At 35.9% G+C, this 21,556-nt stretch overlaps 1 protein-coding gene across 7 annotated transcripts in view; it reads left to right on the forward strand.

Annotated features, from left to right (window-relative positions):
* Nucleotides 1-19,755, forward strand: part of HOXD3 (homeobox D3) — a 47,734-nt gene extending 27,979 nt beyond the window's left edge. For 3 of the 7 annotated variants that reach the window (XM_077448077.1, XM_077448071.1, XM_077448072.1), the window contains 3 exons: nucleotides 8,004-8,084; nucleotides 13,220-13,736; nucleotides 17,259-19,755. In XM_077448077.1, coding sequence (XP_077304203.1) covers nucleotides 13,250-13,736; nucleotides 17,259-18,007 — 1,236 coding nt within the window. In that variant the 5' untranslated portion in view covers nucleotides 8,004-8,084; nucleotides 13,220-13,249 and the 3' untranslated portion in view covers nucleotides 18,008-19,755. The other 4 variants (XM_077448073.1, XM_077448074.1, XM_077448075.1 and 1 more) reach the window with 4 other exon arrangements.
* Nucleotides 19,756-21,556: the final 1,801 nt, after the last annotated feature.

Consider the following 21,556-nt stretch of genomic DNA (forward strand, 5'->3'; position numbering starts at 1 on the left):
CCAGTGAATTTGGTTTGATGATTTTTTTTATTGTTTTTGTTTGAGATTTATGGCGTGAAGGGGAAAAAATTGACGGTGTTAATGATCATCTTAAAATGGGATAAAAATGCTTGATGTTAGCACCCCTTTAAATGAAATATATGTCAGGGAAATAAAGACAGAAGGCAGGAAGCTGATTTTTTTTTCCAAGGGGTATTTTAGGAATTCTTATCTGGAAATGCTAGAATTCGAAGTCTAACAACTGATAACATAACCAGAAGCAAAGTGGATTCTTTGTTCTGTCTTGGGCTTGAGGTCTTCTTCTCATAGTTGACTAGACCATCGCCCAGATAAAGATGGCTTTTTCATGTATTAGGACCATTATGTCTATGACAATAATATCCCACAGTTCATAAAGGGAAGATGTAGCTTCATGTTGTGAGGGTAAAAAAGGTATTTTTTAGACTGAAGTTCGGTTCTCAGGTTCATCTGGAGGACAAATTTTCTATGCGATTAGCTGTATTTCAGCCGGGAGAGCTGACCTCTAAACCCTTGACCTCTCGGACCTTAACTCCCTATTTTAGACCTAGGAGCCTTTTACATTTAGTATTTGTGTAAGACCTCTTTGTACAACTTTTTCACAGTGATATGAATGGGCTCATTGGATGCTCCAGGTATCAATTCGCAAAGCCAAATGATCTTGTATCTATATATTTTACAACCTTCTACTATAAGGTTATGGTTGGCTATATATAAATAAAAGACCCAAATACAGAATCCTACCAAAAACTTAAGCACAGGAACAATGTTTTTTCCATAAATCTTTCCTTAGGGATTTTATAAATACCTGGTCTATGTGTTGGGATCTCACCCAGTAATATATGTGCAAAATGGAAATGTCAGCTTTAGACTCATGGAGAAAAGAGCATAAACCTGCTCTAACTCCATCTAATTTCACGTCAATGCCTCTCTTCATATTTCAAATGTAATTTCACTATGTGCATACTGGCTTCTGACTGCAAATATGAAATGTAAGAAGGGGGGGAGGGGCTGTCTTATCAGAGAACACATGTATGTATGCATCTTTGTGTGGGAGGATGTATGTACCTATGCATGTGTGCTTTCTGGTACATGGATAAGGTAAGTGCATACAATATCAAGGATGTGTGTACCCTTTGTATGTTTGTTTATATGTGGAATAGTAGCAAACACATAGAGAAAAGCCCTATTAATATGGTGTATATTTTGAACTGAAATATTACTGTAATTGTTAGAATTAGCACCTTCCACTTCGCTTGTTAATCCTTTGTGTGACATTCAATTAGTACAAATTGTTTGTTATGAGCCTAGATTTATTTTTTAAAAGCATGATTGTGAAATATTTACACCCCCTCTTCACCAACATGCACCCCCCCCCCCCATACATAGTATGGCCAATTGACTAGCATGGAGTACCCACATAAGACTGGAATCTCTTTGTTGGTGGGTAACGCCAGCTTGGACTATATATGTGCCCTGCTTCTATATCTATCCCTCTATCTATCTATCTATCTATCTATCTATCTATCTATCTATCTATCTATCTATCTATCTATCCCTCTCTCTCTCTCTCTCTCTCTCTCTCTCTCTCTCTCTCCTCTCTCTCTCTATCTTTTTATAGCTATGTACAAAATATGGTTGCATTGAAGCAAACAATGTACAAACTCAATTGTATACAGCCCACCTTTAATAATAAATAAAAAGTAAAAAGAAAAATAGGCAAACTCATTTCATAGATTCCTGCAACTACATGATCAATTGTGTAAAAATATTATATACATAATATATACACATTCATTTTAGTCAGTAAGGTGTAGGGAGTATTTAAACACCTAAAGTATATATATATATATATATATATATATATATATATATATATATATATATATATATATATATATATATATATATATATTTATATTATGTGTGTGTGTGTGTGTGTGTAGATAGATAGATAGGGCCATTTAGGTATCCTATAAAACTCAGTATTCTGTATATGCACAAGTAATTATATACATGAGTTTTATAAGCTATCAGCACCATATAATATGATAATATCACATAACCCATGTATATATGTGCATATACATATTATTGAGTTTTACAGGATAATTAAATTGCCTATATATATATATATATATATATATATATATATATATATATATATATATATATATATATATATATATATATATATTACATATAGTGTTGGGGTGCAACACTCTCTCTCTGTAGGTAATACACATTAATTTTAGTTAGTAAGGTGTAGGGAATAATTAAACACCAAGTCTGTGTGTGTGTATGTGTGTGTATGTATATATATATATATATATATATATATATATATATATATATATATATATATATATATGTGTGTGTGTGTATACTTTAGGTGTTAACATATACATATTCTCTACACCTTACTACTGACTAAAATGAATGTGTATTACTTGCACCCCAACACACACACACACACACACACACACACACACATATATATATATATATATATATATTGGTCCATTTAGTTATCCTGTAAAACTGTAATTTGTATATGCACAAAGAATTAAATACATGGGTTAATGGGTTATATAAGCTTTCAGCTCCATATAATATGGGACAGCATATGCTAATCTGCAGTTTTCATTCACCCTGGGCATGACTTGATATAATAATGGGGTGCCAGAGTAGAAGTGATAGGGCACATTTGAAGAAAAAAAAATTTAATGAATGGCACTTTCAGTATGTATGTAGTGTGTGTAGCAGATATGGCTGTGTGCTGTCTAATGGCTCCTCCTCTGCTACTAACAATACATCAATAAAATTCTGTGTATTATATCACCACTAGTCGTTATGAAAAGAATGAAGGGAAGGCTGAGTCAATAGCAAACAGCTCCCACTGTACAGTACAGTAAATCAGGATTTTTCAATGCAGAGCCTCAGAGCTTTCCAGCCATCTTGCAAGGCTTTCCATTGATTTTGTAAACACAGAGGCAGCACAGGGTGCTCCAGAAATGTTCCTAACATGTTCAATATCAAAGTGGATGGAAGATGCCAAGAATAGGTTTCTTCAACTCCTGACCCACGTGATCCACGAAATAATTAATTCAGCACGTCCCTTAAGAAACACAGCGTCGTCATTAATTTGCCAAGCAAAGGACTCTATCAGACTTGAAAACTGAAGAGATCCCAAGAATATTATATACAAAGAGAGCAGTCTGTATACTCTGCACTCCTACTATCTCTTTGATAGCTGAAGAAAAGAGATCTTTGGTGGGTATGTCTTGATTATTTTATTTCTCTCAGATATGTTCTAATAGAACTTGGCTGTCATATCTTTTGATAAATAGGAACCTTTGCCGCTTGGTTGCTGCAGTCACAAGTAGACATAGGCTGATTTAGTGACCTTTGTTTCAGAATGCTTAGGGTTTATAAGAAAATTAGGATGATGTATGCAACTGCTCCCTGAGTTCTGCTTGGGGATAGCTTGGGCAGTAAAGGGAATTGAAAGGATTTACTTAGATTTGTATGAGGGCTGAAATGGCTCAGATTTAGTGGATGCCTTGGGTTTTCCTGGGAACAATACTGACTGTCAGGGCATCTGCTGCCTATTCTTAAAACAGTGAGAAAGGGCCCTGAACTTCTTTTCAGGCTTAGGTCGTAAATTTTATCTTGCGTCATAATAGAATGGGTACAGCATGGAGCTGAAATTTTACCCAAGGCAAGCGTTAGCACATAATGATTTCCGAGTGTGCCTTTAAACCCCACCATAGTCATTACTATTACACTTAAAATGGATAATTTTCGGCTGGACAAGACCATTTATCCCAGGCATTTGGAGCAATCCATAACAGCAAATGGATATTTACTGATCCGCCTGTGTCTTGACTGTAGAATGTGGAAATACATTAACACTTTGATTATTTACTAACATAGGCAGCAAACACTATTTGCCTATTTGTATATAGGCCATTGTCGTAAATAGTGTCGTTTAGCTCATTGGAAATGTATATAGAATATTTGTGTTTTTCTTCTGTTGGGTTGTGTGCAGCTAGATATGTGTATTTAATATTGTATTAATATTTTGCTTTACTGTCTCTATATTTCACTACTGTATAGAATAGAGTGCTCATTTTAACATGTTTTTATTTAAATGTAAAAAATCAATGTAGTGGTTAAATGCAAAATAAAGGAAAGCCAAGGTTTAGGAAAAATGGTCGAGCCTATACTAATAGCATTTATTTCCTAGATGTAGCAACGGACGTTTTATCAGTTGACAATTGCCCAAGTTGTTGTTATAAATCACAGTAAGTAATTCCTGAAAGGGTGCTAGTCTGCTGGGGGCCGGCCGAGAGCCGTAAATCTCCCACTTTTATTGCCCTATGAACATATGCTGCGGTTGACTTGCTGTGGATCCACTGCTTGAATTAGATTACACTAAAGATACATTCTCACGACCGGGCAAGAAAAATAACATATATATTTTTTTTCCTTTCCACATTCACTGAGCCGGACGCTTTTCTTGTATACAGTCCATCGTGGTCCCTTGTAATCATATTGTAATTTCACTTTTTTTTTTTTTTACTATATGCTTGCATTTGACTATTTTGCTTGAAAACATGTTGAGTTTTTCCAAAACGAAAATGCAAACATATGTTACCTAATTGCTAATGTTTTGATCCCAGGTTTTATTTTTTTCCTTTATGTCTGTATTTATGTTTATTCACTGGCTTCAATATTATTATTTTTTTTAGGATACAAAACATGCACATTACATAGTTGATATATATATATTTTATTAAGCATAAAAAAGAAAAGAAAGATCAGTCAACATTTTTTTTTTTTATTAGGTAGATACATTGATGATATCACTCAAATGATTTTTTTTATATAGCAAGGAAGAAACATGTAAAAGGCACATCTGGAATATCATTGTATTTCTTCTGCGTGGTCTTTTTTTGATAATTACCTGTAAGTGTTGTAGTTATTAGACTCTAGTGCAGTAATGAATAAAAAATTATCAGTATATTGGAACTAATCAGAATATTGAAAATGCACTCTTGTAATGAAGCATGCTAATTTCTTAGAAAAAGGACAGATTTGGGTTGCTTTATGCAAATAATGCTGGGACATCCATGAGAAAAATCTACATAATGTCCTATGCTATATATTGGCATCAAATGAAAACCAGGACAGCTGGGAAATGTAACAAGATTTGGGTCTGGTTGAAATGATATAGGTTAAAAAACACAGCCTGGGGGGCTGTAGCACTGTATATAGATCACGTGAACAAATAGGTTTAAATTTTAAGGCAGTGCCTATACTTCTGATTATAAAGGCAGTTTACTTACATCACCAACCCAAACTTGGTGCCTCGTTCAAATAAAAAAAATGCAATTGACCCACTCTTAATTTGGCAACGTTGGTGGATTTAAAACATTTTCAGAAGTTCATTGCCCTCACTTTAATTGGTAGGTGAGTGCTAGCCTGCACCCCACTCTATCGGGAATACTGTGCTCTGCTACTGTAGGTGGAAATGTCTGCAAAACCGCAAGATCAGGGTTAGGACAGACTGGTCCACACAGACAAAGGGTGAAGGATATATCTTAGCTCCTCCACATACAGCCACAGAGGCTGAAGAAGCCAGGTTTATGATAAATTGATACACAGGTAAGATCTTGCATGACAAACGGAAGCCTTTGAACACATCGTTGTATGGAGCCTTTATCAAGCTATGCTATAAAGATTTATTGTGTTTTCAGCATTTGTAAGCATGTGGGACTTTGCTTGAGGAAAACATATGGGCTCCAATAAACATTTTACCTTTATTAGACCAGGTGTGCATTAATGAAGGGTGCATTTAATGCACTATAGTTCTTTAATATTGCCCATATCATTTTTTTTTTTTTTGCATTGAAGGGTTACCTTTTTAAATATATGCATAGTATGTATAGGTACACATTATATTAAACTAGGTATGGATCTCATTGAAATAAATTCTCCTTTTGCCTCTGTCAAAGTAAGATTGAACACCACATTAACAGAGTGTCTTGGGCTATTGGGCTTGGAACAGACAGGCTGATTTATGTATATTTACAGTCAATTTAATGGTAATTCCACTTCTATAGGCACCGTTTTCCAAAACCATGTATACACTTATATAGGTGATATATGCGTATTTATTCATATTTTCCTTCTTCTATTTGGCATTTATTTTCAATAATATCTTAGCATTGTTTTTTTCTTTTCTCAAGAACTGTTCTGAATGAAGATAAAGATCCTATGAACTGGACTTCTATTCTAAATTCTGACATGAATTTCTATAATTTCTTCAATTTTTATCATGTAGCTTGTTCTCTGTATGTGCATTGTATAGGTTTAGGAAGCTTGACCTACCTGCATATAGCTTCCATCTCCCATCCAGATACATGTGTTCCACCTACCTTTTATGTTTTTATGTATTAAACCAACATAGATATTCTTTAATATTGGGTTCTGTTGTATAGCTTGTGATGTTGTGCTTTCCATGGTGATAATTTTACACCTAACCGTTGAAGATATAGCACCATTTTGGCTATTTAGGAAAACGCTTAAATATAGGAAATTATAGTTTATAGACAAATAAAAAAAAAAAAAAAAAAAACCCCAGCACTTTATAAGGCCTCCAACCCGAATAATCCAAGTCTAGCAGCCAGTACTTACCTTTAAAGCCCTGCACATTAATATTGAACAGAGAGGGAGGTTACATGTACCATTTTTATTCAAGTCAGTGGCCATTTCTGCTCCTTTGTTTGCCCTCCAGCTCATGCCAGGCCAGGTAAATCACATTAGAGAGGAAACGTTTCATTTCATCTCAGCACAACCCCAAAATGTTATTAATATTCAGAGTAATGAACACACTACTTCTTTCAAACCTTATACATCGCCCTCCTATTTTGGCATTAGAAACCCCCTCTAAAAGGGTCCTTTATTTTTCAATACTTTAATTATTCTGATGCACAGTTTCAGATGCCTATAACTCGGTCCTATTATAGGCGCAGTTCTTGCGACCAATCCTTCAGCATGAAGTAAGATGGAGATACCTACCTTGAAGCAAATCATGCAGCGGCTCTTGCTGTAGAGTGATCAAGAACGCTTCTTCGCGCTGCATTAACGCAACTTTTTTTTTTTGCTTTTGCATCTGATTACAATGAAAATATATGGATAATGCGAGAGTCACGTGAAAAGCCAATACATGACATAAGATGTTATTGGACCTGCCTTGTCCCAGGTACAACCGCTAAGCTCTGCTCTTCAAACCATCTCATAAACCTTGAAAATCGTTGCTTCATGGCGGGATTGGGCTGATAATGAGGATTTGGAGGAAAGTTGTTAGTGTTCTTCTACTCAGAGCTACTGCGGGCTGTTCAGTTGGTTGTTCATTAAGCGGTGAGTTATTACTATACAAGCCAAAGGTCATTGGAATGGCTTATGGTAGCTAGATTTGTCTCTTATGTGGCCTAGCTTGTCTTTGTGTGGGATCCATAGAAGGACTTTAGTCAACACATTTCAAATTGTTATGGCAGGATACATAACATAGACTAGCCATGATATTTGTAATAGCCTTATTGGCTATTTTGACTGTTTTACATTGCTATCAGGATGATAATGTATGTGAAGTTTTTTTTCTGTTTCTCATCTGCTTTTCTATTGCTTTGGATCCATATAAATAATCATGGAGAAATACATAATCAGTGGGCAGCGTTGTCATTAAATTCATTTATATTATTTAGGGCAGTCCCTATAATATAGGGCTATTGGCAGCATTAGGAGATTGTACTCATCATATCTGTGCAAATCAACTGAAATATCATTCTTACATAAACAAGGATGTGGGAAATCTTATACAGGAGGAATAAAGCACTGTGTGTATCCAAACTGGTTATACTCCACATCTGGCTGTTGAAAAATGAATCTATAATATATAAATATTTCATATTTTGCAGTTCGTTTAGGACTGGGAGGAATAAGACAGGTCGTTATCTCAAGAAGGTCAGATACAAAACCTGAGCAAAGCGGGCACTACGGTAAGTGGCTTTCAGAATATACCTACCTATCACATTGCCAAATTAGTTATATGAATCATTCAGGGCTTTTTAGGACTTTTGGGCACCTATACACCCATATTTCTGTGGTGCACCTAAATGTCCAATTGTGCCACCCCTATCTGTGGAGGAACCACTTGACCCATCATTCCCTTTCATATGTTTTCCGTGCAAGAACTTCATCATTCCCTCTGATATGTTTTCTGTGGAAGAACTTCATCATTCCCTCTGATATGTTTTATGTGCAAGAACTGCATAATGCCCTCCTGCTAGCCGTGGAAGGAACTACAAATTCCATAACGCCCTCCTACCTATGGAGGAACTATTGTTCTATCTCCCCCTGATCTGTAAGGAAATCACATCATGCCATCTTATCTATGGAGGAACATTTGTCCCATTACCCCCTAATATCTATAAGTAAGTCGCATCATTCCCTCATATCTATGGAGGGACGATTGTCCTGTCACCCGCCCTATAATATTTACAAATAAGTAGCATCATGTCCCCTATCTATGTCCCCTAACAATTGTCCCATTACCCCCTTATATCTGTAAGAAAGTTGCACCATGACTTTCTATCTATGGAAGAACTATTGTCCCATTACCCCCTAATATCTTTAAGTAAATCGTATCATGCTCCCCTGTCTGTGGAGGAACAATGGTTCCACCGCCCCCATATATCTGTAAGAAAGTTGCATGATGTTTAATTATGGAGTAACTATTGTCCCATTACCCTATTATATAGATAGGGAAGTCGCATCGTGACCCCTACTATGGAGGAACAATTGTCCAATCACCCCTTATATCTGTAAGAAAGTTGCATCATGCCTTCCTATCTTTGGAGGAACTATTGTTCAATCACCCCCTTATATCTATAAGGAAGTCGCATCATCTATGGAGGAACTATAGTCCTATTACCCCTTCTATATATATGGAAGTCACATCATGCTCCGCTATCTATGGAGGAACTATAGTACCATCACCCCCAATCTATAACATCCCCCCCTTAAATCTATAAGGAAGTCTCTACATGTCCCCCTATCTATGGAGGAACTATTGTCCCATCACCCCCCCCCCCCCCCCCTCTATAAGAAAGTCGCATCATGGCCCACAATCTATGGTGGAACTATTGTTCCATCATCCCTTTATATCTGTAATTAAGTGGCATCCCCCCCCCCCCAATCTGTGGAAGAATGATTGTTTTATCACCCCCTTATATCTGTGAGGAACTACAAGTCGCACAATACCCTACTACCTGTGGACGAATTGCAAGGTTCATCTTTCCTTTTCAGATATCTAAATAAGCTAAAAAAAAAAACTCCTGATATGTATGGAGGAACTACAAGTTACACCAAGTCCCACACTGCTCTGCTTGGTGAGGTTTGTAAATCCTGCCTCAGCTATGGGGTCATAAATTGGTCTTAGATAAACATGGACACACATTTTTACTAACAAATGAATGCTGATTGCACATTCACATACCTAGAAATAAACAAACATTATTTATAGCACTATAATAATAAACATCCACCAGGCAATTAGTATAATAATGATGATAAAAGCAAATAAGATACATTTCTACAGCTACACAGTGTGCAATGACCATCAATGGCGCTTAGATGGATCGGAGTTTACAAATATGTGCAGATACAATCTCCAGACAGACCAATTTCATATATATTCACATAATTCACACGTGTGAGAGCGAGCTCATGATAAAGGAGATATCCCAAGGAAAAAAATAAATCCAAATTGCCCAGCGACAAAGTATCAACATCCTCCATCAATGCAACCATTTCCAAGATGTGTACTCCAGAAAAGAATTATTCCTTTATAGAGAATTTTTACCAGAATTTCTTCCAAATTTTCCCATTTTATAAATCCTTATTTTTTTTTTTTTAAATCCATAAGAAGGTGGCAGAAGTTTGTCCGTGTCCTGCTAAAGGCAAGTTCTCCGAACAAACTGGCCAGGCCACCTTTTATAATTCTGCTCAACAGGCTTGTAAAAGGGAAAAATTTGCGGAGTAGGGGATTCTTTTCTGGTCTTCCTCCTACGCTCGGCCTGTTTTACATTTGTGAAAGTTCTTGGGGATGTTTCCCCCTCCTCGCTGAAGCCTACCCTAAGACCAGCAAGTCATAAATTTCTCTCCAAACCCCAATGACAGGTGCATTGATATGCTCTGTGTGGACACTGCCTGCTTAATAATCAAAAGCCTGCTTACTCATGCAACTTCTATTTAGCAAGGACCATGCAATGTGTGCTTGGAGCAGAGAACAAACTTAGGGCAGGAGACCTAGGGAAAAAAAAAATAGAATTTTAGCACAGTGCCTTTGTGCAACTTTAAAACTAAGTTGTAGCAGTGGAGTAGATGAAACTTCCTAGATCTAAAATAAAACATTGTTTTATATAAGTCCCCTATGGCGCTCCAAGGCATTGTATTCAGAGGCGACAGAAAGGGTCCTGAAAGAGCTCTGTGTGAAATAATAAGCATTGATCAGATCATTTCTCTTTTCTGCACCACATTTTTATTTCTTAGTTATATTTCTGTTGTGTGTTTAGCAATGTGTATTTCATTAACACACACCAGCTCTGGAATATCTTTTCTTGTGCCGTTAAGAGATGAACCTCAATACGTTTGCCCTTTGTCCAAGTGATTTATTGCACGTTGCTTCTTATTTAGGTTCAAGCAGAGTTCAGAAACAGTTGGATCTTTCTTTAAAAAAAAAAAGAAAAAAAAAAAGAATTAGGCTCTTGCAGGCCCTTACCAAACATAATTCTATGTATAAGGCATGCTAAAAATCTCTATAGGTTGTTTGTGGTGTGTGTTCTGCTGTGAACAATGTGCTAGAAAGCAATCTATGGCTGATAGTGAGTGATCAATTCATACCATTCACTACAGAAGTCCAGCTTAATTTATTCCACGGTGGATAGATGATGTCACCCACATCGTTTATAATATCCCTCTGTATTATTTTGCACATCAGACCACACTGTTTACATTGTCCTCTTCCTACTGTAAACAAAATTGTATCTAATGACCTGAAACACCACAATGCTAACAATCAGTTTAATATTGTAAAATCAGGGGCTTACTATTTTCAACAATATACACAAATGGTGGACTTATTATTTGCAGATTTTAGTCATTAATCCAAGTAGGAGGGAATAGCTGGTTGAAACAGACACTAAATAAAAGCTGAATTGCACTTCTGATCATTTACATGAAATATACTAATGATGCAAAGTGCAACTTGCATTATATTTTATAGTTTATTTGATTAAACTATACTGTTTGTGTAATTGCTTTCCATTTTTCTTCAGTCGTTATGCTAATATGGACAAGATAATAAATCTTGTGGTATTGGCAACGGTGCCACTATTTAAACAATTACTGTCACAACATGCACGCTATACCTTGCAGTGAAAATACACAACACATGCAGTTGAGCTGCTATTTCTTATAAAAGGCATCAAATAATTACATTTCACAAAAGCTGACATAGCGTTTTTTTTTCTCCCTGAAATGGATCAAACACAAGGATGTTGAATAGAAGTAGTTATATTTTAACTGGAGGAGTTACAAGGCCCAGCTTACAAAGGAGAGCCTTCTTTTTTGCCTGCAAGTTTTTCAAGTTCTGAATGTAGTTCAATCCATCAAGCTATATACAGCTCACACAGGCTGCAGGGTGGAGGGGCGAGTTAATCTTTATCCAAATTTTTAGGCATGTTAGATCTGGGTGTTTTAAAAATATCACAAAACATATCTTTATCCAAAGAATGATGCGTTGTTGGTCACCCTTGAGAAAAGGGATTTAATAGCTGTTGAAAGAAAGAAGGAAACATATTAATACCCCAAGCAAATCAATTTAGGCCAGAGCAATGTGTATACACATAACACTTCCAGTTTGCCACTGCAGGATTTCTAGATAGAAAATGAAACTTTGCATGGAGATTGAAAACTGGAAAGCTATTTAGAATGAAAAGGCCTAACTGCATTGATGGGTTATGCCATTACAAAGTCCTAGGCCTATATGGCCTCACTCACTCTCTCTCTCTCTCTCTCTCTCTCTCTCTCTCTATATATACACACACACACACACACACACACACACACACACACACACACACACACATATATATATATATATATATGTGTGTGTGTGTGTATATATATATATATATATATATATATATATATATATATATATATATAGGCCATATAGGCCTAGGACTGTGTAATGGCATAACCCATCAATGCAGTTAGGCCTTATACATATATATACTGCGGGATGTATAACAGCCAATTGCAAGCACTGGATATTGCTTAGTTGCATATTTATGCATTTCCTCTCACTGTATCAATAATAATATAGCTAGGGTTAAAACTATCCTTACTATTATGAAGTTGTATAAATATGGAAGCCATGTATGTGAAAATAGGTTCATATTGTGTTAAAAAAAAAAAACTTTTGCTCTAATATATTGCTTTAAGACAATTGCATGCAATACAATGAGAGTGATTATCTAAAGAAGTGGAGACTATTCACTTAGCAAAATGAATGTTCCCCTGGCTTAGTAAAAAGCATAAAGCTGTGTTCACTTCAATCAACCAATTGGGTGCAAGCATGAATCCTGTTTTAATTTCCCTTGCAGAGAGTTGGTTTTCAAAGTGCAAAGTGTCACCTTATTTACTAATCTAAGTGAGCAGCCCTTACTTCTTTGGTAAATCAACCCCAATACACATAAAGCTATAGGGGAGATTTACTAAAACTGGAGCACTCAGAATCTGGTGCAGCTGTGCACTATAGCCAATCATCTTGCAACTTTAGCCTGTTCCAATAAACTTTGACAATAAAACCTGGAAGCTGACTGGTTTTATGCAGAACTGCAACAGATTTTGCACTCTCCAGTTTTAGTAAACCAACCTCACTGTGTTTGTGCACACAGCGCACTGTATGCAAATCTTTTTTAAGGGATGCTGAGCTAATAAGATATATTATCTATGCTTTGCACAATTTCTTTTCACTCCATTGCTTTCTGTGTTCATGTGTTTCTAAAATTGTTTCATTGATTTTACATATTTCACTAGTAACATAAATGTACTTTTGTATCCTTAGGGGTGGACTAAAAAGTGACAGAAGAGGTCAATGCTCATTGATAAGGGCGTGAGTTCCCTATCACTGAGAGAAAGCAGGATGCAGAAAACAGCTTACTATGAGAACTCTGGACTTTTTGGTGGTTACACATATGCCAAGCCTGAATCCTACAGTTACAGCTCCAGTCACCAGCCTTACTCCCAGTCCAGTCTAGAGAATGATTATCCAAGCTCAGCTTGTTCAATCCAACCATCTGCTATCAGGCCCCCAAACCATAAGACTAGTGATATTAGTGGCAGCTGCATGAGGACATCTTCTAATCAGAATGCCAGCCAGACCACCAATATGAATGACCAGCCTCACCAAGCTTCATCTCTACCCCCATCCTCACCCAGCCATGGCAATACCTCAACACAGAAAAAAAGCAAGTCCTCCAATGCATCCAACTCCTCCCAGCCTACCATGAGTAAGCAGATCTTCCCTTGGATGAAGGAATCAAGACAAAATACAAAACAGAAAAATTCCAGCACCCCTCCAGGTATTTTATTCTGTTTTATAGCCTGTGTGTTTTGCGAAGTGGCCAAGAAGGGAACCTCTAGGCCCAGTGCAGGGAAGACTCAGATGTTTGTTGTGATAGATTGTGATCACTATGAGTTGGTTTCAAACCACTCTATACCTGACCCCTATACTATTACTGGTTTCAAAACTACACCACAACTTGTTAAGGATAATGTTAAAGTTCACTGATATATATTGTACTAGATGCATGGTGGATGGATTTTTTGAGGGTTGTGTTTGATTGAAAGCATGTGGAATGTATAGACCCTATGTCTACATGGACCAAAGTTCATTCCTAGAGTACAGAATGTTAATATCACATGGGATACCTCAACAGAGTGGTTGGGGTAGGTATTTAGTTCTTGAGCAGACCCTTAACCACTAGTCTAAGGCTGGCCATACATTACATTGTTTTTTTTGTACAATTTTCCTTTAGATTTACCAAAACAATATGATACAAGGTGAAAACGAAATACTTTCAATTTGAATGCAATCAGGTAGTCTTTTTCACTACAGGCATACCCCAATTTTAAGTACACAATGGGGTTTATTTACTAAAGCTGGAAAGTGCAAAATCAGGCCCACTTCTGCATAGAAACCAATGAGCTTCTAACCCCAGCTTGTTCAATTAAGCTTTGGTAATAAAACCTGGAAGCTCATTGGTTTCTATGCAGAAGTGTGCCTGGTTTTGCACTTTTAACTTTAGTAAATAAGCCCCATTGTGTACTTAAAAATGGGGTATGCCTGTACATAGTTGAAGGTAAATCTAAAGGAAATTTAATTAGAATATTGTATAATGTATGACCAACATTTCAGACATCATTTTATCTTCTATGCAGTCTAAACAGTGGCAGAATATGTAAGATGTGGGAGAGTATCTGATGGGGCAGTATGGAAACCAATTTGATTTTGAAGACAAATGGTTTAGACTTCTGTATTTCCATTATAGGGTTGATTTACTAAAACTGGAGAGTGCAAAATCTGGGGGTGGATGTGCATGGTAGCCAATCAGCTTGTTTGATTAACTTTTGACAAAAAAAACTGGAAGCTGATTGGTTTCCAGATTTTGCGTGATTAAGTTTTAGTAAATCAACCCCAATGTATCTGCCAATCTTTAGGCCCAGGCTACACAATAGGGTTCATTTACTAAAACTATAGAGTGCAAAATCTGGTGCAACTGTGCATGTTAGTCAATCAGCTTCTAACTTCAGCTTCTTCAAGTAAGCTTTGATTAAAAAAAAACATGGAAGCTGATTGGTTTCTATGGAGAGCTGCGCCAGATTTTGCACGCTCCAGATTTAGTAAATCAACCCCAATGTATCATCAAATCTTTAGGCCTAGTCTACAAAGTGTGTGTGTGTAAAGGGGGGGGGGGACAAAAGGGTGATGATAAGGCAGGAAAAAATACTGAAAAATTGAATAAATATTCCACATTGTGTGCTGTGTGTATTGGTAACTTAATGCTGCAATCAAGGCTGTGTAGCTAATAATCAGAATTTTAATTTAGGCCTAGGTTACATAGTGTGTGTGTGTGTGTGTGTGTGTGGGGGGGGGGGGGGGGGGGGGGCAAAGGGTGATACTAGAGCAGAAAAAATGAAATAATAAATACCATAAAATTGAATAAATATTCTACATTGTATGCTATATGTAGTGGTAGCTCATTGCCACAACCAAAGATGTATATCCAATTATTCATCATAATACTAAAATATATTATATTTGTATTACATACTATAATATGAACATACATAATCCAAAAAAACAATAAGCAGACCCATAGGTCTCACAATTGCTGTTTTTGTTCTACAATCATCCATTCTCAGTTGAGTCATTATAATTTGGAACTTCAGAGGCATGAAAAAAAAAAACCCTTTCTGGTATGCATTTTTGATTGGAGATTTCTGACAGAATAAATGCTAAATTCTCCTAGACTTGTCTAAACTATATACAAAAATCTCTCTATGAGCATTTTTTTTATGCCAATAAAATTGACTTTTTTTAAGCCCAGTCTGTTGTGTACAAAAACGTTTGCTCCATGCACACTGGGCTTAAAAAAAAAAAACTTCTGTTCTCTTTGGAGTAATATAGAGCATTTTTTTGTACAAAGTTTAGATAAGTTGTTAGGAGAGTTTTGCATTTTTTTCTGCCAGTGAGCTCCAATCAGAAACATATTTTTTCCCTTAAATCTATTGAGCTCAAAATACGCCTCTATAAGTCTGTAATTGTCCTAATGTACATGAACACATAGGATAACATTGAGCTGCTTCTACAGGCAGAACACAAAACTCCTGTAGAAGCAATGTTGTTTATGCCAGTGTGCATGGAGCAGGGTGCACACTGGGCTTAAAAAAGGTCTGCTCTCTTGGGAGTTAAAAAACACTCTATAGAACATCCATGCACACTGGACTTAAAAAACGTTGCATTTGACATTTTTTTCTACTGCCTCTAGAAGCACTTCTATTGTGTTCTATGTGTCTTTGCACATTATGACTACTACAGGCGTTTTCTGTCAGGGAAATTCAGAGGCAGGAAAAAAAAAACACCTTCTCTTTTGCGTTTTCTGGAGTCAGTCAGTCTCTCCTAAACTCCTCTTATCTCTTCTGAACCTCAAGTTTCAACATTTTTTTTTTGTAAAAAAAAAAAAAGGTGTGTTGTCACTGTACATCATTTCCTGGCTTTTGCAGAGGGGCGTGTAGTGCAAAAAAAAACGCCTATAAACAAAATGCTCTTAAACTCTCATAAACTCGCCTAAACTTTGTACAATACGCTTTCAATTTGTGTCTTTTATGCCACATTTTTAAGCTAAAAACGTTGACGTTTTTTCTGCTCTTGGTTTTCATGGAGCCCTTTTGTACTAGAGGCGTTTAGAAGAGCTTCACCTTTTTCTGCCAGTGAGCTCCAATCAGAGATGTGATCCAGAAGGTTTTTTTTTTCACTGCCTCTATTGAGCTCAAAATACGCCTGTAATGGTAATGTGTATGGACACATAGGAGAACATTGAGCTGCTTCTACAGGCAGAACACAAAACTCATGTAGAAGCAACGTTTTTTTTAAGCCAGTGTTTTTAAGCCCAGTGTGCATATATAATTTGGGATTTCAGTTATGGTCATTATACTGTGGAACTTTTTACAGCTGAGAACTTCCCTGGTCCACCTGAACATAAAATGATCCATAAACTCCACATTCTACACCCCATCCTCAATTTTGTGCTGAGGTTGTGTTTCTATTCTGGAGATGGTTTAAGATGGTGCATGATAGATGATTCTATAGGGTTAACCATTAACTTCTTTCTTACACAATATACTGGGACACAGATAGTTCAATGGACCCTACAGCTGAATCCCAAAGCCAGCAGCTAAATGTGTTTGGAACGTCGAGCACCGAATTTCTGTATTTTATTATCATTTTTCTAACGTTTAATAACCATTGTGCCTTCATTTCCACCTCATATCATTATTGTTTTAATGTTAAATGATTAACTATGTCTTATTTTCCCCTTCAGGGGACAACTGCGAGGAGAAGAGCCCCACTGGCCCCGCGTCCAAGAGAGTGCGGACCGCGTACACCAGCGCCCAACTGGTGGAACTGGAGAAGGAATTCCACTTCAACCGTTACTTGTGTCGCCCCCGCCGGGTGGAGATGGCAAACCTGCTGAACCTAACTGAGCGCCAGATCAAGATCTGGTTCCAGAACCGAAGAATGAAGTACAAGAAGGACCAGAAAGCCAAGGGGATCATGCACAGTCCAGGAGGCCAATCTCCAGACCGCAGTCCGCCATTGAGTGGCTCCAGCCATATAGGATATTCAAGTCAACTGCCCACAGTCAATAGCCTCAGCTACGATACCCCATCGCCAACATCTTTTGCCAAATCCCAGCAGAACATGTACGGGCTGGCTGCCTACACGGCCCCATTGAGCAGCTGTTTGCCCCAGCAGAAGAGATACCCCGGTGCAGAGTATGACCATCACACCATGCAGAGCAACAGTGGCTTTGCCAACCCCAATTTGCAGGGCAGTCCTGTTTATGTTGGAGGGAACTTTGTTGATTCCATGCCAGCTTCTGGTCCTATGTTCAATGTGGGTCATCTTTCTCACCCGTCATCTGCCAGTGTGGACTACAGCTGCGCTGCACAGATTCCAGGCAACCATCACCATGGACCTTGTGACCCCCATCCCACCTACACAGACCTAACTTCTCATCATACGACTCAGGGAAGGATGCAAGAAGCCCCCAAATTGACGCATTTGTAACTTACAAGAAGGGAGAGAGAAAGAAAGAAGCTAACTGTAACTCCGTTTAAATTACCTCAATTTTTTTCTGAAAGAAAACTTGTTAATGTATCTTATTATTCTGAGTGCCAACAGCTTAAAGGGATGTTCTACCTTTCAGCGACTCGTATAGTTCTAGGAAAAAAGGGACCCTAGTCTTTTAAGCATGACAGTGCAATAACTGCGAAGCAAGGCACAAAAAAAAAAAAAAAAAACATTTTAACGATGTACTTGAAGGTAAGTCTGCTAGAATTTAGTATTAGCCAGTGTCATGCAAAAAAAAAAGTGTTTTTTTTTTGTTGTTTTTTTGTTTTTTATTTTTTTGACCAAATGGATACGAAGGGGACATGAATTGCAAATGAACTTTTTTTTTTTTGCTTTTTATTTATGAATATTTTAGTGATGTTGGAATTGCATTCAAATAAGGAACATGTATTTATTTTATTATATCTTGAGCAAACATTTTTTTGTTCTTATTTTTAGCCTTTATTTATCCTCGTCTTAATGTATTTATGTGAATAAGTGAATTTTACCGAGAATAACTTGGAAGAATGATTTAAGTCCATTGTGGTCACCTTGACACCTCTTTGCATTAGATGGAAGTGTATTCCTGAACAATAGTGACTGGTGTTTGTAGTGACACAAAAAAAAAAAAAAAAAAAAATGGTAGTGTATCACAATGGGCATCTGGCATTTTGAAAAGTTATTTTTTTTTTTTAAATTGTCTAGTACCATTCCAGCAGTATTTAGAATAAAAATTATATCTGAACTGTAGTGTATCTGTTTCAGTAGTCTGGTCAACTAGAAAGTGACATTTTTTTTTCTTTACCCAAATGCAAGCTGCATAATAGGACCATGCTTTTTTCATCAAAGCCACAATCTTGATAGTTAACAATATTTTATTTTTGGAAAAAAAAACAACAACTGTGAGGAGTATTTTTAATGTGTACGTGTCTGCAGTACCGCCTCTTCACACGTCTGCTTGGTTCATAGTTTGTGGCTTTCATTGTTATTCTTAAATTAAAATTTGTATATTAAATGTACATTTGGAATTCAAAGTGTAACAATTTTAGAGAAAAATCTGAAAAAAAGGAGGAAAAAAATGAAAAAAAAAAAACCGACAATCACCATGTAAAAAAAGAAAAGAAAAAAAAAAAAAAGAAAAAGAAAAAAAAAAAAACATCAGTAGCCCAGTGTTTTCAAGTTTATCAAAACATTCTTGGGAAGGGCTTTTTTTTTAAACAATGAAATTTCGTTTACAGGGTATGATCTACAGTATTATGTAGGGTTAATATAATAATAAAAAAAAATAGTTATAAAAAATGATTTATTTTATTTATGACATTGGCTGATCTCTGGTGACAGTTGACTCGCAATGTATTGCTTATAAGGGAGGTTGAGATAATTGAACAGCCCACTAAGATTCATTATTTTGTACTCAAAGCAATCCTCTTCCTACGCATTCCTGTTTGTTTGGCAAACTAACATAACTCCTACTCCTATCCGTGAAAGGAGATCAGATTCCCGGCCAGCGAATCTCTGACCCCTCGTGTTCTACAGACAAGAATACACGGTCAGCGACCACTCCAAAAACCACGCCAAATAATGAGCCCCCCATAAGAGCTGCTTATTGTTTTCTTATTAAGTTCAAGCTGCAGGGAGAGAGCCAACAAAACACACTGTACATTTGCAACGCATAAATTGTCCCAATAAAGTGGAATTTACAATTATATCTGAATGATCTGTTTCTTTATTTGCATTCTACACTGGGTCTATATTTTTTTAAATATGTTATATTTATATGTTATATAAAATATATATATGTATATCCAATATAATAATAATAAATTAAATATATCATATTAATATATATCTACATATATCTATGTAAAGCGCTGCACAAACTGTTGGCGCTATATAAAACCTGTATAATAATAATAATCTATATCTATATACATATCTATCTATCTATATCTCTATCTACACACATATATATATATATATATATATATATATATAAAGATATTAAATATATCATATCAATATATACCAATATATATCAAAATTATAAATTATATATATATATATATATATATATATATATATATATATATATATATATATATATATATATATATATAAATATATATATATATATATATATATATAAAGCTATATATATATATATATATATATATATATATATATATATATATAAAGCTATATATATATATATATATATATATATATATATATATATATAAAGCTATATATATATATAAAGCTATATATATATATATATATATATATATATATATATCCCTAATATAATTATAAGATAATAATTTTCATATATATATATATATATATATATATATATATATATATATATATATATATATATTTATATATATATTTATATATATATATAATTTTCATATATATATATATATATATATATATATATATATATATATATATATATATATATATATATATATATATATATATATATATACATATATATATATATATATATATATCTATCATTCTATTGTTCTATCTATCTATACAAACACAGACAAATTATTTTGCTCGACCATTTTTAAAGGACGTTTATAAAAGCTGGGTCATAGAAAACAAAAAAAAAAAGGAAAAAAACACACACAAATTAAACTGGACTAGAAAGTGTGTAATTGGGTTAAATATATGCAGGCAGCCTCTGTGCCAGGTAGAATGCAGCATCGTGTCCTGATTTTGAAGCTAATTAAAACACCCTACCCTGCTAGAGGGAAGCGACTGCCTGGCAGCCCTCGTTGGAGTGGCAGGGACATGGTTAAATCCGCTGGTTCCAGCACTGTGAAAAGCTTGGGTTAGCTCATCTCAGCATCTGAGCCATGTACTGAACAACAACATCCTACACACTACAAGGGCAAAGAATGCAGTGTGTGGGAGAGCAGCCCTCCCTCCCAGCCAATTGATTAACTATACTATCCCAACCACAAATGTGGTTTGCAATCCATACTTGCAAAAATATGACAATAAACAAACATTTTTAAATACCTGCTTTGTTAGAATACCAATTAATCACCCTTTGTAGGGCGGCAGTGTGGTGTTGTACAGTGATGTGGCCCAAAGCTTGTTTTCTTTCTACCTCCATTTTGTGGTTTGCAGCAGTGAGCCCCTGTTACATTACTTACAGGGAGCTCTACTATTTAAGCAGAGTGTATTCACTTAAAATATACCTTAATATATATTGCACTAGTATTTAATGGCCCTACACTAGGCTGCAGTGCAAGTGCTTAGGACACAAAGTGCCTCTCAACCAGAAGCAAATCAATTCAAACTGTGTTAAGAAAAGAAAAAGAAAACATTGATTTACTTTATTGGATTGCTCAGGAAAACCTCGGGATTCACATCCTCAGGTTAACCCTTGTAGGACCGCCATTGTTATTCATTTATATCTGTGAAAATAGGGGCTGAAATATTGGGTATAGCAGAGAGACGTAGAATTTTGAATTTTCACCATCA

The sequence above is a fragment of the Lithobates pipiens genome, unplaced genomic scaffold, assembly GCF_037356315.1.
Source record: "Lithobates pipiens isolate NorthernLeopardFrog02 unplaced genomic scaffold, aLitPip1_a1.2 Scaffold_22, whole genome shotgun sequence".
In the NCBI taxonomy this organism is placed as follows: domain Eukaryota; kingdom Metazoa; phylum Chordata; class Amphibia; order Anura; family Ranidae; genus Lithobates; species Lithobates pipiens.